This window comes from Rhinoraja longicauda, chromosome 3, assembly GCF_053455715.1.
Source record: "Rhinoraja longicauda isolate Sanriku21f chromosome 3, sRhiLon1.1, whole genome shotgun sequence".
NCBI classification, from domain to species: Eukaryota; Metazoa; Chordata; class Chondrichthyes; order Rajiformes; family Arhynchobatidae; genus Rhinoraja; species Rhinoraja longicauda.
This window is the reverse complement of record NC_135955.1, coordinates 39,989,481-40,016,816: the sequence shown is the minus strand read 5'-3', so window position 1 is coordinate 40,016,816 and position 27,336 is coordinate 39,989,481. Positions and strand designations below refer to the sequence as shown.

The following is a 27,336-nucleotide window of genomic DNA, read 5'->3' as shown; positions in this document are numbered from 1 at the left end:
GTCCACCAGGTGACAGTCGGCTCAGCCTGGCGGTGCGGATCGGTCCGGCTCACTCGAGTGCTGCTGTGTGATCACTTGGCGAAGGAAGGTGGCGGTGTGACGGTGCTTTGACCTGGAGATGGCAGCGTTGCAGACTCCAGGTCTGCCGGTGGCGATGTTGCAGGCGGCGGGGCCGACACCAAACAGCGGGATTGCGGGCTCCAGGTCTGCGGACTCCGGGCCTGTAGGCGGCGGTGCTGCAAACTCTGGGCCTTTCGGCGGTGGCGGTGCAGACCAAAGATAGATAGACCACTCGACCCTAAAAACCATAGTATGTCAAGGCGCCATTTTAGTAGGCAGAAGCTTGCAAAAACTTTTTAAAAGAAAAATAGCAAAAATCTGTGAGTTGATAGATGAGATATGTTCTGCATTTTTATGGTATCGTCACACATACTGTTCCCCCAAAACACTGATTACACTGCGAGAGGCATAACGGATGGCGGGTTTTGCCTACTAAAATGGCGGAAGTTACGCTCCTTTGCGTACTACACTTCAGTATACGCGATTTTAACGGAGTGGTCCATCTTGCTCCTCTAGTATCTTTGGTGCAGACTCCGGGCCTGTAGGCGGCGGCGCTGCAAACTCCGGGCCTGTAGGCGGCGGCGTTGTTGCGGGTTCCGTTGCGAAGGGCATGTGTGTTGCGCTCAGCCTGGTTTGCGGGGATGGCAGCGCACGTTGTGTGGAAATACCGGGAGAGCGCGGAGCAAGAGCCGGAGCAATGGGCCACCCTCGGTAGGGGCTAAGACGAGGAGAGGGAGATATTTATTCTCCATCAGAGCCGGGACTGTGACTATCGGAGCAATGGGAGGGGAGGACGGGCAAAGGAAGGGCGGCGGTCGGGCAGCAGAAGGAGAGGAGGCGGCGGGGAGTGAGAACGTTTATGTGCTCACAGTTAGTGTTGCAAAAGAGGGATCCGAGGTGAAGCTGTGGGGAGAGCAGCCTGAGACAAAGGCACGTTTTTATAGCGAGTTCCAAGGCCAGGGTATGTAGTTCAATCTAAAACTGAGGTCTTAAATCTAACTAAATGAAACAGAAGGTTTGAGAAAAGTTAATTTACAAGTCGAAATAAATGCAATATAAATGCAATGCTTGCATTTATTTCGAGAGGAATAGAATATAAAAACGGATGTAACGCTGAGGTTTTATAGGAACGTCTCCCATTCCTTCTCTCCTGAGATGCTGCCTGACCTGCTGAGTTACTCCAGCATTTTGTGAATAAATACCTTCGATTTGTACCAGTATCTGCAGTTATTGTCTTTTATTAGACACTGGTCAGAATGCATTTGGAGTATTGTGAGCAGTTGTGGGCTTGATGTCTGAAGAGGCATGTGCGAACACTGGAGAGGATCCAGAGGAGGTTTACATGAATGATCCCAAGAATGAGTGGGTTAACATATGATGAACATTTGACAGTGCTGGCCCTCTATTCGCTTGATTTTAAAAGGATGAGGAGGGAACTCATTGAAATTTACCGAATAGTGAAAGGGCTGGATAGAGTGGATGTGGAAAGGATGTTTCCACTAGTGGGAGTGTCTCGGACCAGCGGCCACAACGTCAGCATAAAAGGACGTACCTTTAGAAAGGAGATGAGGAGGAATCTTTAGTCAGGGAGTGAATCTATCATATCATATCATATATATACAGCCGGAAACAGGCCTTTTCGGCCCACCAAGTCCGTGCCGCCCAGCGATCCCCGTACATTAACACTATCCTACACCCACTAGGGACAATTTTTACATTTTACCCAGCCAATTAACCTACATACCTGTACGTCTTTGGAGTGTGGGAGGAAACCGAAGATCTCGGAGAAAACCCACGCAGGTCACGGGGAGAACGTACAAACTCCTTACAGTGCAGCACCCGTAGTCAGGATCGAACCCGAGTCTCCGGCACTGCATTCGCTGTAAAGCAGCAACTCTACCGCTGCGCTACCGTGCCGCCCTCTGTGAAAGTCTTTGCCACAGAAGGCTGTGGAGGCCAAGTCAATGGATATTTTTAATGCGGAGATTGATAGATTCTTGATTATTACGGGTTATGGAGAGAAGGCAGGAGAACAGGGTTGAAAGGAAAAGATAGATCAGCTATGATTAAATGGTGGAGTAAACTTGTTGGGCAAAATGGCCTAATTCTACTCCTATAGCTTATGAAATTGGTGGAATATTGGGTTTAGTTTGATCACCCTATTAAGGGAAAGTTGCCATTGAGTTGGAAAGAATGCAGAGAAAGTTTACAAAAATGTTGCGAGGATTCCATGGGAGAGGTTATAGGGAGAGGTTGGCCAGGCTAGGATTTCATTTATGGAACATAGAACTCTACTAGATTCAACATCCTTTGTACATTGGGGTGACCAGAACTGCACACAATACGCCAAATGTGGCTTAACCAAAGGTTAATAATGCTGCATCATGACTTCCAAATTCTTATACTCAATGACTCAACCAATGAAGATAAGCATATTATACATCATTACCATTTTATCTACTTATGTTGCCACTTTAAGGGAACTATGGACTTGGATCCCAAGATCCCTCGTCATCAACTGTATACATTCCCATTGCATTTGACCTCCCAAAATTCCCTTGTATTTGGCCTACAAAGTGCAATGCCTCACACTTGTTCAGATTAAACATCATCTGTCATTTCTCAACCGCTTTCGATAGGTGATCTATATCTGGCTGTATACTTAGCCTTCCTCATTGTCCACCACCCTCTCCTATACTTTGAGTGTAGGAGACTGAGGGTTTATCTTAAACAAGTGTATACAATCATAAGGGGAAATAGGATGAACACACATAGTCTTTCTCTTAGGATAGTGGAATTAAGCACTTTTTAAAAATGACTATTGTTTACAGAAATGTACAGTACCATGTACTCTTCAGTGCAGATTTAGCATTTGGGTCTCTAATTTATTTTCTATTTCTAAAATGTTATTTTTCTTGCAGTTCAGTTTTCCAATGGGAAGCTCACAAATTCAGAAAATGTAGAATTTCAGCTGCATAAAAATATACATAAAAATAACCCCAGGAAGAAGAATCAGCTAATCTTGGTAAGTTTAACGATGGTTGTGCTTTATAATGAATGACAATTAACACTTCTGCTTCCACGGAATGTTGTGTTATTAAAAATGGCATGGTTGATCATTCAGACTGTAATGTCTCAAAATTGTAAGCAGCATTAATACAGTTCTTGAAATTTGTCAAACTTATTTGTTCAGATGATTTATTTTTCATTCCCCTATAGTCTGCGGAAACAGATAGGCTGACATATGTTGGAAATAATTTTGGACCGAGTGCACTCAAGTGTAATTCACTATGCAAGTAAGTGTTTCATCTGATTCAGAATTAGTTGAACATTGTCATCCCAATCCAAAAAGTAGAGATGACTTTTGTACATAGCTACTATTAAAGGGCAGGGTGCGAAATATTAATTGTTTCTCTTTCCACTGATGCTGCCTGACCTGCTGTCTTTTCAGCATTTTTTGTTTAATTAACTAGAATGGTCTCTAATTTCCATTACCTATGTAAATTGGAGCTGAATTTACATCTTGTCTCTGGGTGAACTGAGAGTGTCAGTTTTTAGCTGCAAATGTGGAAATGGGGCTTCACAATAAGTAATGTGATTTTTTTAAATGGGCACTGAAATATTTCTGGTCCCCATAGTCTGTTTATCACTATCCCTCTTCTGCACATAGCTTTGACCCTGAGATTGCCTACTCTAATAAAATAATCTTAAAATTAATGGCAGTTTGTCATGTTTTTGAATGAGGATAATCACAATTTTATACGGAGGTTTGGCAATTGAATAATATTTTTAATTTTACATGGTATGTTTGTATTTTTGTTGTGTTTCCTTTTTGTGTTTCCATTCTCTAACAAACTGAAATATTCTGAGAAATGTGCATCCATGTCCTAGATGAGATATGCATATGTAAAACAGTAATGAGAAAGTGCCTCTCTGTCCCTCAACAGAGAGCCTGCCCACTTGTTCCAGTAAAGATTCAACTCATGTAATGCTAATTGTTCTCAATTGCTGTTCATTTCAAATTTCTGATATCTTTCCACTACTGTACCACAACTGATGGCATTTGAAAACTTGCATAAATAGTTACGTGCAAATTATGAATCCTTTTCTCATAGTTATACAGCTTAAAATGGGCCCCTTGGCCCGCTGCATCCATGCTGACCTTTATGCTCATCTACACTAACCCCATTTGCCTGTGTTAGGACTATATCTTTCTGTGCCATGTCTATTGTAGTATATATCTGACTAAATGTCTCTTAAACATAGTATTTCTGATTCCTTCATGTCTGCTTCCAGATATCAACCATGTGCTGTAATGAAAAAAACTTAAGAACTGCACCAAATGCCCCAGTGCAGCTTAATAAAAGTTATAATGTGATATCTCAGCTGTTATATTCTATGTTCTGAGCTATAAAGAGAAACATGCCATATGGCTTTTTCATCGCCCTATCCACCTGTGTTGTCATTTCAGGCTGTTCATTAACATTCCTTTGCTCCCCACCATTAGATGTAGTTATCCTACTCACATTTGACTTCCCAAAATTCATTACCTAACACTTATCAGGATTAAATCCCATTTGCCAAAACTCAATCCAAGTTTTCAATTGATTTACATCATGCATCATACATCAGCCTGAGACAACATTCAGACTATCCACAGCAGCACCAATTTTCGCATCATCACCAATCATTACTCCTACATTCACAACCAAGTCGCAAAATGAATGCATTATGAATTAGCCATATTGATGGATTCCACCTAATTGCCTGTTTTTTCTCCCTCTGCCATTTTCGCCTGAAAAATGTCAATGACTTGCTGACTTACGAATATTCATAATGGATGAGATTGAGCGATGAAGGTTATTTGACCATTGAGGAAAAGATGAGCATGTCTCAGGCATTATCTGACAACTAAGTGCATGTTTCAAACTCAGGTTGCTAGGGCACGTTACATTGAAGAGGTTCTGAGAGCATTTTTAAAAATTAAGACATGATTATGGCATTGACGGTGTTTATATTCATATACAATTTGCTAAACACCTTTCATTAAGTGCAATTTTTTGTTTCAGGTATTTTGTTGGAGTACTAAATGAAAATACGGGGAAAATGGAAGTGCACAATGCTCAACTGTTTAACATGCAGCCTTTCTTTCCTGGTAAGGTATCCAGTACAATTGTTTTGACCACACTGCGATCAAAATAATTTGTTACAAGATAATTTAAAAATATGGCGGAAATATTCTAGTCAGACAGTATCTTAGGGGGAAACAGTTAATCTTTCAGGTTGACAGTATTTATTCGGTGGGGAACCTTTCAGTTGATTTTGGAAAGGGATGGAGATGGAAAGATGTTGCATCTCCTGCAGTGGCAGGGGAAGGTGTCTGGGGAGGGGGTGGTTTGGGTGTGAAGGGATGAGTTAATCTGGGATCTGCGGAGGGTCAGTCTCTGCGGAAGGCAGAAAGGGGTGGAGATGGGAAGATGTAGCATCTCCTGCGGTTGCAGGGGAAGGTACCTAGGGAGGGGGTGGTTTGGGTGGGAAGGGATGATCTTCCCATCTTGTTTCCCTTCCCCCAGACTCTCAGTCTGAAGAAGGGTCTTGACCCAAAATGTCACCCATTTCTTCTCTCCAGAGATGCTGCCTGTCCCACTGAGTTACTCCAGGACTTTATGTCTATTTGAAAGATTGATGGTGATAGATTTTTCGATGTTCAGGGGATCAAGTGATTTGGGATTAATGTTTCAAAATCGCAGGTCCTGTATTTAAGACCAGGATGAAACGGCATTTTCTTGGATTGTGAGACTTTGGCATTCTCTTCCTTAAAGAGTGGTAGAAGTAAAGGTTTTGGATATTTTTAAGGCAGGGGTAGAACACTCATAAGACCTACTGCTTTCATTGCTTTTCTGCTTTGTGGAATAGCACGAAAGAGTGCAAAGGCGCAATGGATAATGATCCATTGGGATGGAAATGGGATTGGGAAGTGGTTAATGGGGAAAATAGTACCTCTGGCGAGAAATTGAATGTTACAATCAATGTATTGTGAGGGGGTAAAGTTGGAAGAAATGTAACTGGAACAGTTAGCAAAATGAATACATGAATTAAAAAAATGTTGGTTTATATGACTTCAATTGACATGATCATGGAACATCAATCTTTTTGTGGTGACGTGGTAGAAGTAATAAGTAGCAATGAGATTCTCTAAAATGACTAGCCTGTTTACTTATTTTTAAATAACATTAGATTATTGCTATGTTATTGTTCTCATTCTCGTTCCTGGGATCAAATGAGTTGGAGCTGTGCTCAGCTGGCCTGTCACTGAGGCTGCATCTGAAATATTCCTCCTAAAAACAAAACTCTTGATTAGTACATTCCTGATTTTGTTTTACTGCTAACTATTTGCTCTACAATAGCCAGTTGCAATGGTTGATCATGAGTACTTCAACCAATCTGTTGACTACATATGTACATTTTCAGCTTTGGTCAGAGGTGAACATTTGAAGAAGATGGAGATGAAGAGATTGAGGAGAGAAATCTAGGATAGATGATTGGTTGTTAATGTTACGGAAAAGGAGTTCTGGGTGAAGTGTGGGATGCCGAAGAAACCAGAGTTGGGGCGCTGTTAGGAATTTACAAATATTAGAAAAGGACATTGTATTGAGGGCATTTAAACACAGAAATAAGGATTTTAAATTTGAGGTGCTGAAGGATCAGGTGTTCATTGAAATGAGTAGGAATAGGCAAGGAATACAACAAATTTGGGATTTCTTACAATTGGAGCAAGTGACTATTTTATTTTTTGTTTTCTCTTTGCTTTTATTTTTTGTTTTCTCTTTGGCTGCATCCAAGGGTATTTTTTATTGTGGACTGACAAGAAACCAGAGCACGATTATGCCACCATTTGTGTGAATGTTTACTATTAGTCCTGCATTCTCCGTTGTGAAGATGTTCATTGAATCAGAATGACATATCAGTGCTGGTATTTTCTCCTCAGGTGACTCTGTGGCAGAAGGCGATACCAATGAAAAAGAAGCCTCGTATCGAGAGAAGGTAAGAATGTTACGCTTCATTTACAATGAAGGTACTAAGTTATCTGTATCTACGCACTGTACCCATTTGCCAAGGCTGCTTTACCGTCACGTCCCAAACTCATAAACCTCGCATTGCAGTGTTTCCAGGAGGCCTACCAACACATCCACCTCAATCAGTTTTATTAGTGTATAAATAAAATACGTTACTGAAATGTGAAATCCTATAAGTGACACTACATGAAAACTGACCTAACTATATTTAAATCCTTGATTCTCCACCAGCTTTCCTTTACTCTATTTCTCCCAGTCCCACACATTCAAGGACCACTGCATTTTGCCTGGTGAATTGAGAATAAATATTCCCTTCCCCAAGTACTGTACACTCACAGCTGCTATGGAGGGAAGCCACCTTACTGATATGCCCCCAATTTGTACTATGCCTGGACTGTCAATACTGAGCATGCAGAAGAACATTTGGATAAATTATCAGACTGCAGCATTACGACATCCAGTTGCAACCTTGCCTGAGAAGTTGTTCTAAGAGCCTACTGAAGCATTCTTCATAACATGGAATCCTGTCCACAGAATAGCATTACTGTAAAGCAGTCTTGCAATGTTTTGCCTTTTCATAATTAGCGATGATAATTTCAATACTCTCACTGTGAGGATTGACTAATTTTGCACAGATTAGAGATAAAACTATGAACTGTTTGCTACAGTGCCCATTGCATTTGTCAGGACTGGTCTTACTGTCAATCTTCAATTAATCTTACTTTGTAATAATTTGCAGTGCTCTCATGATTCGTTATGGATGAAACAACTGCTACAGCACTTCACAACTCCTACTCTGATCTGTCTTTAATATCTGGTTAGCTGCATTAGTAGTGCAGGCATACTTGACTGGTGATGCTTCGTCTGAATCTCTTAGTACCCTTCAGCTTGATGTGCAGGGTTTTCTCAATATCTTAATAATGCAGACGGCCGCCATAACATCAGGGGAATGTACAATGGCATTAAGAAGGCACTAGGACCAGTCCAGAGCAAGACAGCCCCCCTCAAATCCTCCACTGGGGAAGTAATCACAGACAAATGCCAGCAGATGGAGAGATGGGTGGAACACTACTCCGACCTCTTCGAGAGAGAGAGAGAACACTGTGTCCTCCTCAGCCCTTGACGCCATCGAGTGCCTGCCGACCATGGATGAGTTAGATGGAGAGCCGACGGTGGAAGAGCTCAGCAAGGCCATTGACAGCAAGGCCCCAGGCAGCGACGGGATTCCCCCTGACTTGATCAAGTACTCCAAGACTACCGTACTGCTTCCTTTGCATGATGTCCTCTGCCAGTGCTGGCAAGAAGGAGCTGTGCCGCAGGACATGAGGGATGCCACAATCATTACCTTCTACAAGAACAAGGGCGAGAGAAGCGACTGCACAACTACAGAGGCATCTCCCTCCTCAACATCGTCGGCAAGGTCTTTGCTCGGGTCATCTTGATCCGCCTGCAGAAGCTGGCAGAACGTGCCTACCCAGAGTCACAGTGCCGTTTCCGAGCTGGAAGGTCAACAGTAGACATGGTCTTCTCCCTTCGCCAGCTCCAGAAGAAGTGCAGAGAACAGCGGATGCCCCTGTATATTGCCTTCATTGACCTCACCAAGGCGATCGCAGAGATGGTCAGCAGAGATGGTCTATTCAAGGTTCTCCCTAAGATCGGCTGCCCACCAAAACTGCAGAGCATGATAAAATCCTTCCACATCAACACGAAGGGGACAGTGCAGTTCAATGGCAGTTTCTTGGAGCCCTTTGACATCCGCAGTGGCGTCAAACAAGGCTGCGTCCTCGCTCCCACACTCTTTGGGATTTTCTTCGCTCTGCTCCTGAAACATGCCTTCGGCACCGCAACAGAGGGGATCTACCTGCGTACTAGATCAGACAGCAGGCTCTTCAATCTCACCCCCTCTGAGCCAAGATAAAAGTACGTGAAGCTCTCATCAGAGACATGTTGTTCGCCAATGACGCAGCAGTTGTGTCCCACACCCAGCAGGAACTACAGTCACTGATGGACCGCTTCTATCGGGCTTGCAAGGACTTTGGGCTGACCATCAGCCTGAAGAAGACTAACGTCCTGGGACAGGATACACTGCCTGTCATCACCATCGACGACTATGAACTCGTTGCCTCCATCAGTTCACGTACCTCGGCTCCACTATCACCGACAACCTCTCCTTGGACACAGAGATTGACAAGAGGATCGGGAAGGCAGCTACAACTCTCGCTCGCCTCACAACTCGAGTGTGGACCAATCCAAAGCTGACAGTGAAGACAAAGATAGCAGTCTACATCGCCTGTGACAACAGCACCCTGCTGTACGGCAGTGAGACATGGACTACATATGCCAGACTGGAGAGAAGACTCAACACCTTCCACCGTAGAAGCATCCGCCCTATCCTGGGTATATCCTGGCAAGACAGTGTGTCCAACGCCGAGATTCTGTCTCGCGCTGGCCTTCTGAGTATGTACACGCTACTCAGGCTGCGGTGGCTGGGCCATGTCCACCGCATGGAGGATGGTCATATTCCAAAAGACATCTTCTATGGAGAGCTGACATCTAGGAGGAGAACCATCAGCCACCCCCAGCTACATTACAAGGATGTCTGCAAGAGAGATTTGAGGGCGCTCGACATCGATGTGGAGTCCTGGGAGAGCCTTGCAGCTGACCGTACGAGGTGGAGAGGTACCCTGAACCAACCTCAAAACGGGGGAAGAGAAACTGATTAATGCAGCGGCAGAAAAGCGGGCACGCAGAAAGGAGCGCAGCAACTTCAACAGACCAGAGTCCACACACAAATGTGACCTTTGCGACAGAGACTGTCACTCCCGCATTGGTCTCTTCAGCCACAAGCGACGCTGCTCTAGCCGAGGTGTGGAGCAAGCAGCCAATTAGGATGCATCACCCATGGTCAGCCATGACCGAGGGGGCCTAAGAAGAATAATGCATGAGGCAGTGATCAAGGGTGTTGATTTGCATTCACTTTTCTATTCCACATGGCATTCAATGTTCATGAGACAAGCAAGTGCAATGAAATTTCAACTAATGTAAACAAATGAGAGGAAGAGGAGGCTTGAAGCTTATGAAGCTTAAACAATTGGGAATTAAAATATTAAAATCATTCCATTTTAGTTAAGTTAGTCTATATAAGTCTGTAGTTAATTAGCAATGTTTTGCTATTAAAAGTATTTTAACTGCTTGCTGATTTCCAGGTGGACTCCCTCATTGAGGCCTTTGGTACCATCAAACAGAAACATGCTCTGAACTCTCGCAGGTTGAATCAGGTTGGGAATGAGACCTTGCAGGAAGCTGTGACTAAAGCAGCAGAAAATATCATTGATAAGAAAGGGATATCAGGTAAAGGAGTGAAATTATGTGGAAGTGTCTGCTTTGTAATCATGAAAAGTCTAAGCAGACTCCATGGAATTAAGTTTGCATTTCCAGCAACCTAAATTATTGATCAGAAAAAAAATCTAAAGGGCGGGGCATTGAAGTTTAATGACTATGTGTGGATAAATCGTGCACATATGCATTATAAAACAAATTACCGTGGCAATTTACCAGAGATAAGCTTTTATACTCCATTTGGCTCTGAATCAGCATCGGTGAATGAAGAAATATATTCACCCACTCGCCTTAGGAGGAGCCCTTAAGTGCACTAATGAATCTTTAACAGAGAATTGATATTATTGATCGCCACAGTTGTGGTGTATTATTACTTGTGACCAAATGTTTTTGTCAGGATGCGTCTAATGTAGTGTCCATGTTTTGTTCTTCATGTTCCTACTGAAACCATTCAAACCTCAGCTGATCCTATTATGAGGTCCTTTCAGAGATGTGGGTAGTAAATTAATCAAGCTTTAGATCTTTGTTCCTGAGAAAGGGAGGGTGGGGGGAATAACCTTTTTAAGGCTAGGATAATTGTTGTGAAGGGTGTGAAAAGAACTTGGCTTTAAATGAGATTAATCACCATAAAAAACTATATTAGGCAGCGATATCTTTTGAAACTATGGAATGTTCTGAATTCTACAATAGTCTTCTGTTCACAATTAACCCTTGATTGTCTATTCAATGTTTTGCTAGTTTTAAAGTCCCTGTTGGACTTAATGCAGTGTCTGGTTTTGGTCCCTATCCTGCAGATATGGGCATAAAATACAGTTTAATTGGTTGTCCATTGTAAGCTGGGGAGTAATGGCAGTGCATTAGGGAGGTGGGTGAGGTGTGAGCAGGAGGGGCGGGGTGCATGCGCAAGCAGGAGGGATGGGATGTGGGGGGCAGCTTGAGCTGGGGGGTGGTGTGGTGCACACGTGTTGGAGAGTTGGTGGGCATGTGCGCGAGAGCTGAAATGAAAGGGGGCGTCTCACAAGCTAGAAGGATTGGGAGGGGGTATGACAGCTGGAATGATGGGGAGGGAGATGGGAGTCACGCACGAGTTGGAGGGATGGGGTCACGGGTGTGAGCGCGAGAGCCGGAGGGGTGGAAGGGGAGGGGGGGGGGCAACAGAGGAGCTATCTAAAGTTAGAGAAGTGAATGTTCATACCCCGAGGGTGTAAGCTGCCCAAGCGAAATATGAGGTGCTGTTCCTCCAATTGGGAGTGGGAGGGGGAGTTGAAGTGCTGAGCCACCGGGAGATCGGGTTGGTTAAGGCTGACTGAGCGAAGGTGTTGAGCGAAACGATCGCCGATGTAGAGAAGTTCACATCTGGAACAGCAGATACAATAGATGAGGTTGGAGGAGGTGCAGGTGAACCTCTGCCTCACCTGGAAAGACTGTTTGGGTCCTTGGATGGAGTCGAGAGTCTATACTTATGGCATAGAGTTGTTTGTTATATCTGGTATTATAGAGCAGAAAAGAATGTGTAATCAATGTATGAATTGTGTTGAATAGTGAATTAATGAACAATATGATATTTGTAAGGTCAGTAGATTTTTATTTCATGAAATAATCATTGCGTAAATTTGGCTGCTCTGAAGAATAGTTGTGAGACTTTCTACTGCAGTTTTAATAGTGAATCTCTAAATAACCCAACATATTTTTTAATCTGTAGAAACAAAGAACTGCAGATGCTGGTTAATACACAAAAGGACACAAAGTGCTGGAATAACTCAGCTGGGCAGGCAGCAAGCAGCTCTGCAGAATATGGATAAGTGGTGTTTCGGCACGACCCGAAATATCACTTATACATGTTTTGCAGAGATGCTGCCTGACCAGCTGAGTTACTCCAGCACTTTGTGTCATTTTAAATGTGCGAAGTCCGGTTTTGTGATGTTTGCACTGTCTGCGTGTAGTGAGTATTTCATGTAATGTTCATTGAGCAATTGCACTGCAGCCATTCAGATATCGAAAAGTTGCCCTAGTGGAATTCATAAATCGCTACCAATAGAAATTTGAGATACAGAATTTAAATTTGCTCTTAAGGAATTTGTGTGAACAATAGAAATAAACACTGAACTGTATAAAGCGCACTGAACGAGTTTACCAAGGACAATGATTGCAGACTGCTCGTTCACAGTAAAAGACCAGCTATTTAAGGGATTTGAGGGATGTCCCTATTTAAGGGACAAGGCAATCTATTGATACATGTACAATGATACTTTATCTAACAATGCAACATTCATAGGCAGAAGCCCTTTCTCTCCTACCTATACTATAAACAGAATTCCCTTGCCTGTAGAATGCACATCTGTAGAGGCATCACTATTGAAAGAAAAACTTCCCATTGGAATGCATCTCCACTTACCACATGGGATTGAATGAGGAAAAAGGGATTTGTGTTATAGAAAATTGCAATTAGGACATTTTGTGAAGCCTGATCCAATGATTTGATCCTTTAAGGCCTGATAAGATTTTGAATTTATGAATAAGCAAATCACTGGTATTTCCCCATTTACAACTAATATCCGTCTGAGGTTGTTGTCCTAAAATTGCTATCTTGACTATGGCCTGTATAACATGCTCATGAAATACTTTGCAGAAGCATGAAAGTATGGAATTGTGCTCAACGGTCATTGAGTTACAGAACCCATTGTGGCAAGTAATGAGCTTAAATTCAAAAAAGTGTGGTTGCTATGGGGAATGTTCAAAATTAATCCAACTGGTTTACTAATTCTCAGCTGGGGTGATATTCAATCTGCTTTCCAATATATGTTTGTTTTGGAATAACCTCACCTCAGGGCTAATAGACACAATTGCCATCCAAACTATAGGTCCAAATTAAAGACTATTTTAGTCTTTGAAGGTTGAACTAAGCAAAAAACAATTACAGATTATTTTCATCCTACTGTCAATGGATATCTGTGAGGAAATAATTTCTAATTTTGGTAATTATGGAATGTAGTGGAGCATTGTTTTGATTGTGATATATTTCTGCCATTCTGTTTTCCAAAAGCTTTGGCCAGTGAGGCAACTCAGTTTGAGTCACAGTTTGAGTCGGCCTTCCTTCCACCCTGTCATGCTGATGCAGACAAGCCTGAGAATGTTTACAAGTTTGAGGACAGTATCCTTTACAAAAGTTGAATCTATTCTAAATAGTGCATTCCTCTACACGCATGTAATACAAGCTCAAAGAAATGGTTTAATTTCTCTTTAAGATCTGCAAAGTGTACAATTTTGTTTTATATAATATATTTACACAGAGACCAGATATATTGGCATCAATCCAAGTGTAGTTTAATGCAGATTTTATGTTAATTTCCCAGGTTTTCAATTTTGACCTTTAGAAATTAACATGTGCTTTGCTTTTAAAAAACGTTTTTTTTTACATTGTTGGGATAGCACGGGTGGTAAAGCGGTAGAGTTGCTGCCTTGCAGCACCAGAGACCTGGGTTTGATCCTGACTATGGGTGCTCCCACCTTTGTCTCAATGTGTCCTACAGTTCTGCTCTCACTCATGGTACAAGGATAGTTCCCTGGTCCACACCTGTCAGTCCACCGGCCTCTGGATCTAACCCATCATTCTCCAACATTTCCATCACTTTTATTGTGATCTCACCACCAGTCATATCTTCCCAACCCTTTCCATTTTCTGTAGACACTTGGTTCACTCATCCCTACCCACCCAGCTCACACCCATTCCTTCTTTCCCCACCCCACTCAACAGGAGATGCAACATCTGTCCCCAACATTTGCTTGCTCACTTGCAACTAGTAATCCCAGCATCTCCTGCACCTTTTCAAACCTCTACATTCTGACGCCATCTTGCAACTTTCATTTCTCAAGTCTGCAAATATTTTTGGACTATTGAATATTAGATGTTATAAATTTTCCAGTGAATCAGGTAACTTTACAGAAAGCTTGGGAAACAGTATTCTGGTGAGTTTTTTTAAGAGCATGTTGCATCCTGGGCTCTGGTGATTTTAAAGAGAGCATGGGGAAAGGGGGCCCAGTGGGTTTAAGGGGATGCGGGAAACAAACCTGATCAGTTTAAAGGAAGTGTGTGAAACAGCCCTAGTCAGTTTAAAGAGAGCATAAAAAATGGAGCCCTGGAGGGTGTGGAAATGGGTTAAAAGGAGCATGGGAAATGGAGTCCTTGGTCAGTTTAAAAAGAGAATTAGGCCCTGGTAGTTTAAAGGAAGCATGGGAAATGATTATCTTTAAAATCAGTTTAAAAAGAACACGGGCCCGGGTGTGTTTACATGGAATGTGGGAAACTGCAGCCAGTGAGCCAGACACTGAATGACTAGGATTTTCAAACAATCGTATAGCAAATTATTGGAGGTTTACTGTAATGTGCATACAATTGTACTGCCTTGGTATTGAAAAGTTAAACAGGTTAGATGATTCTAGTTTCTGTAAATTTCATGTGGTTCTCAATTTTCTTCGGTGAGTGGCTCCTTAATTTATGATAAGTCATTTCAACTACTGAGTATCAAGCAATCAAACCATGCTGTGAACCACTAAAGATTAGCACTGCAGAAGATATTTTCAAATTGGCAGAAACTGGCAAGTATGTTTCAATGGCATTCTGTTAGAATGAAGCAGGCAGCCAACTGCAATAGTTGATGTGTATTGTTTAATACTTTTAGCCTTAATTTCCCATTTGAGAAGTGGATTTTATATATTAAAAAAAACATAATCCAGTGTGTACATTCTGTTGTTCATTGGTCCCTAGCTCTTTTCTTTACATACAATAATTTTTTGAAACAAATTGGAGATTGAATTTTGGACTGATAAGATTAATAAGGTTTGCAACATGATACCAAAATAATATAAAGGTTTTATTCTTTGTTTTCAGCTATTCGACCTTTGTTCTGGAATCACTTAAATCAGCACCTCAAGATGAGAAAAGTCGTGATCATCAGATTAACTGCCTATTTTACCTTCAGATTCTGATCAAATTGCACAATTTAAAAAAACATGAATTCAAACACAAAGGTAACACTCTTGGTATCTCTTATTTGTCGACAGTGAACCTGAATATTGACATGTAGCTTTAATCAATGCATGGATTTAGATTTAGGGCTTTGAGAATTGTGCATAACGTCTCTGAAATCTGGGTAGACGCCCATTTCAGATTCAAGCACAGTATTCTTGTTGCTTGCATTGTATGGAAGTACACGTTGGGGATGAGCTGTAACCATTGCTAGAATGTGTGGTGATATGGACATGGTCAGGCTACAGATATAAAATCCCTCCATTCTATCTGTTTGAAATTTCAGAGAAACAGAATAAGCCAGATTGTGCTGACCAGTAAATACTGCGTGAGATTTAGGTCATTGACCTGAAATTTTACAATAGACAATAGACAATAGGTGCAGGAGTAGGCCATTCAGCCCTTCGAGCCAGCACCGCCATTCAATGCGATCATGGCTGATCACTCTCAATCAGTACCCCGTTCCTGCCTTCTCCCCATACCCCCTCACTCCGCTATCCTTAAGAGCTCTATCCAGCTCTCTCTTGAAAGCATCCAACGAACTGGCCGCCACTGCCTTCTGAGGCAGAGAATTCCACACCTTCACCACTCTCTGACTGAAAAAGTTCTTCCTCATCTCCGTTCTAAATGGCCTACCCCTTATTCTTAAACTGTGGCCCCTTGTTCTGGACTCCCCCAACATTGGGAACATGTTTCCTGCCTCTACTGTGTCCAATCCCCTAATTATCTTGTATGCTTCAATAAGATCCCCCCTCATCCTTCTAAAATCTCTTTCTTTCTAAAGGTGGTCTTCTGATTACTACCAGCATTTTCAGTTTTTATTTCTGATTTCTGATTGTTAAATATTCCCTAAAGTGTGTGCATTACCTCAACCCTTCTGCACTAATTTTGTGTATCAGCCTCCTTTGTGGCAAGTTTGTAAGTTACACAAAAATTCATGGTTTTGTAGATAGCTAGGAGGATTGCCTTAGGCTGTGTGTTGATGAACAAGGGGTCTTTGTGATAAAAGTCCATATATTCTTGAAAGTAGCAGTACGTGCAAAGCGGGTGATTAAGAAGACGCGTAGGCTGCCTTCTTCACTAGTGGCATAGAATTTGTGCAAAGTTGCCATGTTACATGAACCATTGGTTAGTCTGCAACTGAAATAGGTGTAGCTTTAGGTTTATTATTGTCACATGTACCAAGATACAGTGAAAAGCTTTGTTTTGTATGCTATCCAATCAGATCAAATATACCATACATGGGTACAATCAGTTCAAACTCAAGTACAATAGATAGAGCAAAGGGAATGAGATTGAGATGCAGAAAAGAGATTTAGAAGAGTAGAGCAATTGTATTGGCTGGTAGTAGATCTTTCTCTGGAAAAAGCACGCAAAGAGCCGCTATATTCCGGTGCTATCTTGCAGACTGGGTGCCATTGTGTGCAGTTCTGGTCGCCACACTGTAGGAAAGATGTGCAGAGGAGATTCACCAGGATATTGCCTTGATTGGACCATTTCAGATATAAGGAGAGATTGGATAGGCTTTGTTTGCTTTCCCTCAAGCAGAGGAGACTGAGAGATAACTTGGTAGAGGAACACAAAATTAGAATGGATCGATAGTGGATAGGAGGAATTTTCATCTCCTGGGGCTCTGTCCCCTGAGGTTCTGTCCCCTGGGACACAAGATGAGCGATTGAAGGTTGAGAGCGTATCTGAGGGGAATTTTTTTCCACCATGGTGTGGATGGAATCTGGAATGTGCTGCCTGAGGAGATGGTGGAGGCAGGGACTCTCACAGCATTTAAGAACCATCTAGACATGTACTTGAAATTGACATGGTATCGAAGGGTATGAATAAATAAGGGTAAAAAGGAATAGCATAGATAAGCACAATAGTTTGCATGGACATTGTGGGTCAAAGGGGTTGTTACCATGTTGTACAACTCTATAACTCAACTAATTGAAAACTTCACGAAAAACCCAAACCTTACCCAAAACCCAAACGCTCACTGATTTCCTCTTCTGCTACTTGAACCCTCAAAATAAATCTCCAATGGGCACATTAAACATGATTTTCCCTTAAAGCAATGTGCAGATTCTGCCTAATGTTATTGGGTTTTTTCCATGTACCATGCTTCTGCAATCCTAGTAATAGGTTATATCACTTTCTGTAACATTGATATCAAGCCAACAAATCTATAGTTGCCTGTGTTCTCTCACCTTTCTGAATCTATTAAGTTATGTTAGCTCCATTTTAATCCAAAAGGATTTTTCAGGAATCTGAGAATTCTGCAAGGTCAAAGCCAGTGTAAGTGCTATCTCTGTATTGCTGCAGCCTTTCTTTAAAAACTAGGATAGAGCCCAATGGGTGCAAGAGATTTCATTGTATTTTTGATTTTCCCCAAAGTGTGACCTAGCACGTCTATAGGGTGAACTATCTATTCCTGACTAAACTTCACATTCATCAATAATTTCAAAACTTTGTTTCAGGTTCCCTTGGGAGTGATGTTGCAGATGTTGTGAAAAACAGTTTGATGAAAAAATTTACAGTGTTAACTTACAACAATGGACGGTAAATATGCATTCAGTATAAAGTCATTCTGAAGGAGAGAGGCATAATTTGCTTTGCATGTAAAGAATGCTCAAGCATCACAAGCTTTTCTAACAGAAATATTGACAGAAATATTTAACGCATTTGTATTCATTTGATACGCTGTTAATTGATCTAAATGTCATCTGGCACATTGACTTTCATCAGTCAGAGTATTGAATATAGAAGTTGGAACGTCATGTTGACGTCATGTATAAGACGGTGGTTAGGCCGCATTTGGAGTAATATGTTCAGTTTTAGGCACCATGTTATAGGAAAAATGTTGAGCTGGAAAGGATACAGAGAAAATTTACAAGAATGTTTTGAGGGCTAGAGGATTTGAGCTATAGCGAGAGGTTGAGTAGTCTGAGTCTCTATTCTTGTATTACTCTGACTCCATCTAAAGTGAATACCATTGTTTTAGAATTGTACAGCATGGAAACAGGTCTTTCAGTCCTCTGTGTCCAATTTTACCTCAAATGCCCACAAACGCCTCCCCTGGTTCACCTGTGCCTTCTATACCAAGGGCAATAGCCAGTTAACCTACACCAGCACACCTTTGGTTAATGGGAGAAATCAAGAGCACTTGGGGGAACCCTTAAGGTCACAGGGAGAACACACAAACTCCACACAGATGACACCCAAGATCAGGATCGATCTAAGGTGTATGCAATTTGTGCAGCAATAGTACTAATTCAATGTTACTAATACTGTTTCATAGTTTTTGATTAAATGCCACATAAAAGAACTTTGAGCAAAATTTTAATGATGAAGTGGTAATAAGATTGATTAAGGGTCAGGAATCACTAGAGACCGAAAGTAAACATTGGTGTTCATCAGGGTCATCCATGCTTGGGTGATTAATCTGGATAGAAAAGATTTAGCTACATTGATAGGAAAGGTTTAGAGGGATATATGGGCCAAATACGGGCAGGTGGGACTAGCGAAGATGGGGCATTCTTGGTCGGCATGGACAGGTTAGGATGAAGGGTCTGTTTCCATGCTGCATGACTCATTGAATATGGCTGCTGTCAGGATTGTAACAAGCATTTGTTTTTTAAATCAATTTAATTCAGCATCAGATTCTGAAAAATTCTGAAAAATAACTGCCAAGAGTCTTTAAATCCTTGCCAGTCACTGCTAGATAACAGAATATTTTCTGTGATATTTATCACGATAAATCATTGCACTCATTTGCCTACATTTTAAATTAAGTATGTTAAACCAACTGCAGTCTCAGATTATTTGCAATTAAGCTACAATCTATTATTCAGCACTATAAAAACTCAGCATGTCGGACAGCATCCGTGGAAAGAGGATCAATTAATTCAGGCTGAAACATTGACTGTTTCACTTTCCACAGATGCTGACTGTCATAGAAAATAGGTGCATGAGGAGGCCATTTGGCCCTTCGAGCCAAATTCATTGTGATCATGGTTGATCATCCACAATCAGTAACCCGTGCCTGCCTTCTCCCCATACCCCTTGATTCCGCTAGCCCCAAGAGCTCTATCTAACTCATTTTTAAATTCATCCAGTGAATAAGCCTTCACTGCCTTCTGTGGCAGAGAATTTCACAAATTCATAACTCTCTGGGTGAAATTGGTTTTTTTTCTCATCTCAGTATTAAATGGCCTCTCCTTTATTCTTAGACTGTGGCCCCTGGTTCTGAACTCCCCCAACATTGGGAACATTTTTCCTGCATCTAGCTTGTCCAGTCCTTTTATAATTTTATGTTTCTATAAGATCTCCTCTCATCCTTCTAAATTCCAGTGAGTACAAGCCCAGTCTTTCCAATCTTTCCCCATATGACAGTCCCGCCATCCTGGGGATTAACCTTGTGAACCTACGCTGCACTCCCTCAATAGCAAGGATGTCCTTCCTCAAATTAGGAGACCAAAACTGCACACAATACTCCAGATGCGGTCTCACCAGGACCCTGTACAACCGCAGAAGGACCTCTTTACCTCTATACTCAAATCCTCTTGTTATGAAGGCTAACATGCCATTAGCTTTCTTCAACGCCTACTGTACCTGCATGTTTACTTTCAGTGACTAGTGTACAAGGACACCCAGGTCTCGTTGCACTTCCCTTTTTCCTAATCTGACACCATTGAGATAATAATCTGCCTCCTTGTTCCTGTCGCCAAAGTGAATAACCTCACATTTATCTACATTATACTACATCTGCCATGCATCTGCCCTCTCACTCAACCTGTCCAAGTCACCCTGCAACCACCTAGCATCCTCTTCACAGTTCACACTGCTACCCAGCTTTGTGTCATCCGCAAATCTGCTCGTGTTACTTTCAATTCCATCATCTAAATTGTTAATATATACAGTGCCTCCAGAATGTTTGTGACAAAGACCCATCATTTATTTATTTGCCTCTGTACTCCACAATTTGAGATTTGTAATAGAAAAAATTACATGTGGTTAAAGTGCATATTGTCAGATTTTATTAAAGGGTAATTTTTATACATTTTGGTTTCACCATGTAGAAATTACAGTTGTCACCCATTTCAGGGCACCATAATTTTTGTGACACAGCAATGTCATGTAAATGAAAGTAGTCATGTTTAGTATTTTGTTGCATCTCCTTTGCATGCAATGACTGCTTGAAGTCTGCGATTCATGAACATCATCAGTTGATGGGTGCCTTCTCTGGTGATGCTCTGCCTGTATTGCAGCCATCTTTAGTTTATTCTTGTTTTGGGGACTAGTCCCCTTCAGTTTCCTCTTCAGCATATAAAAGGCATGCTCAATTGGGTTCAGATTGGGTGATTGACTCAAGAATTGACCATTTTTTAGCTTTGAAAAACTCCTTTGGGATCATTGTCTTGCCGGTCAATGAGTTTTGAGGCATTTGTTTGAACTTGAGCAGATAGGATGTGTCTTTCCACTTCAGAATTCATTATGCTGCTACCATCAGCAGTTGTATCATCATTGAAGATAAGTGAACCAGTACCTTCAGCAGCCCAGACCATAACACCCCCACCACCGTGTTTCACAGATGAGGTGGTATGCTTTGGATCTTGGGCAGTTCCTTCTCTCCTCCATACTTTGCTCTTGCCATCACTCTGATATAAGTTAATCTTCATCTCATCTGTCCATAAGACCTTTTTCCAGAACTGTGGTTGCTCTTTTAAGTACTTCTTGGCAAACTGTAACCTGGCCACCCTATGTTTGCGGTTAACCAGTGGTTTGCATCTTGCAGTGTAGCCTCTGTATTTCTGTTCATGGAGTCTTCTGCGGACAGTGGTCATTGACAAATCCACACCTGACTCCTGAAGAGTGTTTCTAATTTGTCGGACAGGTGTTTGGGGACTTTTCTTTATTATAGAGAGAATTCTTCTGTCATCAGCTGTGGAGGTCTTCCTTGGCCTGGCAGTCCCTTTGCGATTAGTAATCTCACCAGTGCTCTCTTCTTAATGATTTTCCAAACAGTTTATTTTGGTAAGCCAAAGGTTTGGCTGATGTCTCTAACAGTTTTATTCTTGTTTCTCAGTCTCATAATGGCTGCTTTGACTTTCATTGGCACAACCTTGGTTTTATGTTGATAAACAGCAATAAAAGTTTCCAAAGGTGATGGAAAGACTGGAAGAAAGTCGAGGTGCTGAGAGCTCTCTTATACCTGCATTAAGGAGGCAATTAAACACACCTCAGCAATTACAAACACCTGTGAAGTGATGTGTCCCAAACATTATGGTGCCCTGAAATGGGGGGGGGGACTACGTATAAACACAGCTGTAATTTCTACATGGTGAAACCAAAATGTATAAAAATACCCTTTAATAAATTCTGACAATGTGCACTTTTACCACATGTGATTTTATTCAATTACAAATCTCAAATTGTGGAGTACAGAGGCAAATAAATAAATGATGGGTCTTTGTCCCAAACATTATGGAGGGCACTGTATTGTAAATAGTTGTGGCCCCAGCACCGAGACTGTCGTGCTAAATTTTTTCAATGTATTCCAATTTTAATTGTAACAAAGCCGTGATAGGAACGATAGGAAAATGCATCACCGAACCAAAAATATAAATAGATTGTGGAATGACTATTTAGTATTTAAGTGAATTTATACAAATAGACTAGGCACCATATGGCAAGAATTGAGTTTTCCTTTGTGTTGTAATTTCTGGATGAATTGTGGATTACATTGTGTTTTGGTTTGCATCATTTGTAAGATTATTTAGTTATAAATGAATGAGGTCACTGTTGCTGTTTTTGCTGAAGTGATTTTATTTGTTGAATTTTTAAAAAATTCAATCTCTGAAAATTATATCACTACTTAAAATAACATTGGGTTACCTCAAAAGTTTTGTTTAAAAATTGTTATGCTGCTCTTAAAATCCATATATTCAGTCTGAGAAATTTATAGATTGTTAGAGATGGGCACAGAATGTAATGAGCTGCTTAACATACAGCAGATTTGGTAGGTGGGCTTGCGGCAATAATTTTTTTAAAGAAAGTTGCTGCATTGTTTATGTGAAGTTCTGTCCTCAAATCTGAATCTAACTAACCCCTTATTGTCTTTCAGTGTACAAAATATCATACCAATCTCCATGAAAGCTAAGATAGTGGCGTACATTATTGCACTGGCTTTACACATAAACAATTTTCAAACTGACCTTACATATCTGCAGCAAGATTTGAAAATTAGTGAGAACAGGTAAGATTCTTTTCCTTTAAGGGCCTGTCCCACGGGCGATTTTAAGGAGACTGCCAGCAACTAGGCTGGCGCCGAACGTTCGCCGGGGTGTCGCGGGCATGATTGTGAGGAGTCTTCCAAAGATCGTAGTGGATTGTAGTGGTTCTCGGCGTGTCGCCGAGAAGTCAAACGGTTTGAAATCTCTTGGCGACAGCCGGCTTGTCGCCAGGCATTGTAGCTTATTGCGGTCGCTGTCGCCTGCTGTCCCCAGGTTTGATAGGTTCTCTTAAGATACATTTAGAAGCACGTAATATTAAAATAAGTATAGTCATTTCAAAATACCATAAAATGCTTGCGTTTAACCATTTTATTCATCGTCAGGACATTTGACAGGTAGATTGGAGGCGACAGTTTGACGGTCAGGTAAGCGTGGGAATTTTCGCGATGTTTATGGCCATCAGCCATTACATTTAAAGTGGGCTCCAAACCCAGATATTCAACCCAGAAACCAGATATGCATCTCCCTTACATTTACAAAGAATGCCCACACACTTTTCACAAAACTCCACTGAACCACTTTTTAAATTATTTTTTTAAATAGTTATTAGTAAACTGGAAGTAAATCCAGTTTATTCCTTGTTACACTGAAGCTTGGTTTTTAAGTAACCCATACAAGGTGTTATAGTGCAAAACTCTCAAGTACTTACCGACTTGACGCCGGAGAAGCATTGACAGCGTGGGAATTTTCGCGATGTTTCAGAAGACGCTGTGATCTCGACCTGACTCGGCATTGTCGTGGTCATTGTTGTCGGGTGAAAGAAAAGTTCGGCGATCTGCTACGACTTTGACAGTCGCCGGCAGTCGCCAAAAAGATCGCCTAAGTGGGACAGGCCCTTTACTTGTCTTTGTGGTTAATGTTATTTTCAATTTATTACCGTCAAGGGATCAGAGGTATGTGACCTAGGTACTGGTTATTTGGCAATCAGTTTGAAATGTAACCAGTGATAATTTGGCTTCCAGCTTCTCATTTTAACCTAACTAATGGTTAAGTCATAGGTGTGAAGTTGCTTCCATGGAGGCTACGAGCAGATCAGGGTCTGAATATCTTCCAATGAATTACTTGCTTTCTGATTTCCCAGACTTTTTCCACTGCCACTGCCTTAAGTAGTGATAGTATGTGATGGAATACTCTTCTGGGTGAAAATGGTACCACAAAGTTACTCCCTTGATCATGTCAATCACTTCCTTCATCATTGGTGCATTGTAGCAGGCGATTATACCATGAATGCAATGCATTACTGTAACTTGCCAAGGAAGCTTCCAAACATGCATCCTATACCAGACCAGCTTTATGTGCAACCCAGGACATTGGGAACATCACTCTGTTAAGTTCTGTCTGAACCACGCTTCTGATCTATCTGATAAACGTGAGTTTGATTTCTTCATCTTCGGATCAATGATCAACTGTCCAGCATTGAAATGTCTTCAATGCAAGGACTACAGTGGTTCAATAGGTAGTTCACCGTGGATGCTAAATGCTGTTGGAGCCAGTAATTCTGAGATCCTGTGAATGACTAGAAGTACTCCTGAATCAAAACTGTGTACACATCAAATTTTAGCCTTTAAGGTTCCATTATTTCTGTCCATGCAATGCATGAAAGCAAAAGCTCAGACTCTGTTCAGTCTAAATCAACTTGGGAATAGGCAGTCACCCCCTCAAACCTGTTTATTCACAAAATGCTGGAGTAACTCAGCAGGTCAGGCAGCATCTCGGGAGAAGGAATGGGTGACGTTACGGGTCGAGACCCTTCTTCAGACCTCAAACCTGTTTGTCCATTTAATTGGATTGTGGGTATACTGCATTTTCCCACATTTGCCTTTCTTGATGGACAAATGATTGCATTTATTCAATAATCACACAAACCTTTCTGATTAATACGTAGCAAAATAATGTATAAGTAAGCAATACCCTTATTTGTATCATCATGTTTATCACAATGTACAAAACATTTGTTTCTCAATACCTGTTTTGATACTTTACAGAATTTTGGACGTTGCAAGAGCGATGGGTTTAAAAGTTGCAAAGAAAAAAGTGAATATCCATGGTGGCATTGCAGAGAATCATAGAGTAGCTACTCTCTCATTACCACTGGTTGTTCAAAATAAAGTTCATGATAGGAAAAGGAAGAAAATGGCATAAATGGACAACATGATTCAGTTTGAATCTGATGTTGGCAATCTTCAACAAAAAATCTCTATTTTATATGGAAGAATCTAGGTCTTTTTAGTCCAACCGAGATGTACATGGTGAAATACATTGAGTTAACAGTTGACTGTTATGAAGTCCACGTTATTAAAATTACAAAATATATTTAAGCAAATCACATGGTGTTGTTTATTCATTCAGTTGATAAAGACTGGACTTTCTATAATTTGTCAAGAAATGCAACACCATATAAACATGATGTATAGTTCTGCAAAATATTACATTATATTTCTTTAACAATTTAGTCGTAGTTTAACATTAAGACTTTGTATTCAATTAAATTAGATGTTTCATTGACATAAGTTGAAACTTAATATTGTCACGCGTTATCTCACTTTAGAGGATTGAAGGGGTCATTTTGCAGAACTCTCTTGGAGTTTGGATATATTTTGCCAATTTGGGTGGTTGATATGAAAGGTATCACAAATAGAAACTATTATAGTATTTAAATAGAAACAGAAAAACAGGTGAAGGAGTAGGCCATTCAATATGATCATGGCTGATCATCTAAAATCAGTATCCGTTCCTGCTTTTTCTCCATATCCCTTGATTCCTTTAGCCCTAAGAGCTAAATCTAACTCTCTGGAGAAAACATCCAGTGAATTGGCCTCCACTGTCTTCTGTGGCAGAGGATACCAGGATCCAGGGCGTATAAATGATGTTCGGGTGCACAAGTACATCATTATTGTATGGTCTATCAGCTGCACGTTATCATATATAGATTTGTTTAACCTGAGATCATATTCGGCAAAGATGCTGTGGCCCAAAAGGCTTGTTCCTGTGCTGTACAGTCCTTGAAGGTCTCTGTACTGATTAATGACAGATCGATGAAATTATTTAGGTTCTATTCCAGTCTGAGCTTTCAAAAAACTGCTTTATGTGCATGGATATGTTTTGATTGTGACCTTGGGCATTCATTCTGTTTGAACCACATTGCTCTTTAGAATGAAGCAACATCAGAGTAAATGTGGGGGTAATGGCACATGGTACATCATGGATGTGCAAAGAGGAAAAATCAAGCATCAGATGGAAGTAGTGCCTGAAAGATTATTATTTTCCCCTTTGCTCTCAAGGGTGATCATGTACAGCTGAACTCACCAATTTCTATATTGAAGATTGTTGGGGTATTTTAACAGATGGACAATGTGCACAGGTGAGATTACTATGGGGGTGGCAGGGTGCGGTAAAAGTTGAAAGTTATTCTTTGGATATGATATCGGGAACAATTGGATATGATATCTTTCAGTGCAATTATTACATATCAAACTCAACTCTTACAACAGGCATTTTATTGGAAACTCGTAACAATTCCTCTAATGAAAGGTGCATCTCCCTCTGCTTATCAATCAGACGTTGTAATATGCCAATTGGTTCTTAAACAATGTTTAATACCTAATTAATTTTTCATTGAAGTTTAAGATATTGTTAAATATTTCACAAAATATACCAATCTATATTTCTATGATTTTAATGTTATAACAATTTTGTCCCTTTTCTAAACTCCAATAATTGAATGTTATGTATAATTTAGATTATACATGCATGTTTTCATAAGAAGCATTTGTATAACATTAGGTATTTAATAAGATAATTGTTTATTTCAGTTTTTAAAGTGAGTGTGAACAGAATGAGATTGAATATTCTGATTACATCTGTTTATTACCTTGAATTTGTATTCCAAATTAAAAGTGCATTACACTGAGGGAGCAGAAAATATTTTCATTTCAAAATGATGTGTTAGTTTGATTTTGAAGTTGACTAACCATTAGGAGAAGAAACATTTTTGATAATGTATAATCATCTTAGACACAAGACCACAGACTACTACAATCTGGGTTTGCAAGTGAGAAAGCTGGAGTCTGGCCTTATTCTAGTGTGGCACATCATAATGAAAAGCAGATTTTAAATATTTCATGGAGACAAGAAACTGCAGGAATCAGGAATAAAAAACAATCCGCTAGAGGAACACAGCAAGTCAGGTAGCATCTGCAAAGAGGAATAGACAGTCTGAAGAAAGGACTCAACCCAAAAAATCACCTATCCATGTTCTTCAGAGATGCTGCCTGACCTGCTGAGTTACCTCAGCACTCTGTGTCGTTTTGCGTATTAGCCAGCATCTGCCATTCTGTTTCTACAATAGACAATGTTTTGGATCAGGACCACTCATCATACTGAGAGTAGAGAGATAATGCTGGTAGAGGTGAGGGGAAAGGGGTGAAGTAGCAAGTGATTCCCTTTACCTTACATCTATTCCAGTCTGAAAACCCTAAATGTCCATTTCCCTTCACAGATTTGTGGTTTTTAAAAGGTTTTGATTTGATTGGATTTACCCAATGATAGT

General features: G+C 40.9%; 1 protein-coding gene across 2 annotated transcripts; it reads left to right on the top strand.

Moving 5' to 3' along the window:
- Positions 1 to 26,693, top strand: polr1e (RNA polymerase I subunit E). Of its 2 annotated transcripts, none has more exons than XM_078395996.1 (12): positions 1 to 140; positions 2,982 to 3,085; positions 3,280 to 3,356; positions 5,130 to 5,215; positions 7,049 to 7,104; positions 10,343 to 10,487; positions 13,519 to 13,626; positions 14,979 to 15,075; positions 15,364 to 15,503; positions 17,973 to 18,054; positions 22,619 to 22,750; positions 24,773 to 26,693. In XM_078395996.1, exons 1-12 carry the CDS (start codon positions 119 to 121, stop codon positions 24,927 to 24,929), a joined length of 1,206 nt encoding a protein of 401 aa, XP_078252122.1. In that variant the 5' UTR covers positions 1 to 118; the 3' UTR covers positions 24,930 to 26,693. The 2 variants fall into 2 exon arrangements, with proteins under 2 accessions (XP_078252122.1, XP_078252121.1); XM_078395995.1 differs by lacking the exon at positions 1 to 140 and adding an exon at positions 442 to 771.
- The last annotated feature ends 643 nt before the right edge of the window (positions 26,694 to 27,336 follow it).

Bases quoted from the DNA above. Each gene is read 5' to 3' on its own strand.
- polr1e (XM_078395995.1), top strand. From the start codon at position 702: ATGGCAGCGCACGTTGTGTGGAAATACCGGGAGAGCGCGGAGCAAGAG. The intron at 3,357-5,129 runs GTAAGTGTTTCA...TTTTTGTTTCAG, and splicing joins AAGTGTAATTCACTATGCAA to GTATTTTGTTGGAGTACTAA. The intron at 15,504-17,972 runs GTAACACTCTTG...ACTTTGTTTCAG, and splicing joins ACATGAATTCAAACACAAAG to GTTCCCTTGGGAGTGATGTT.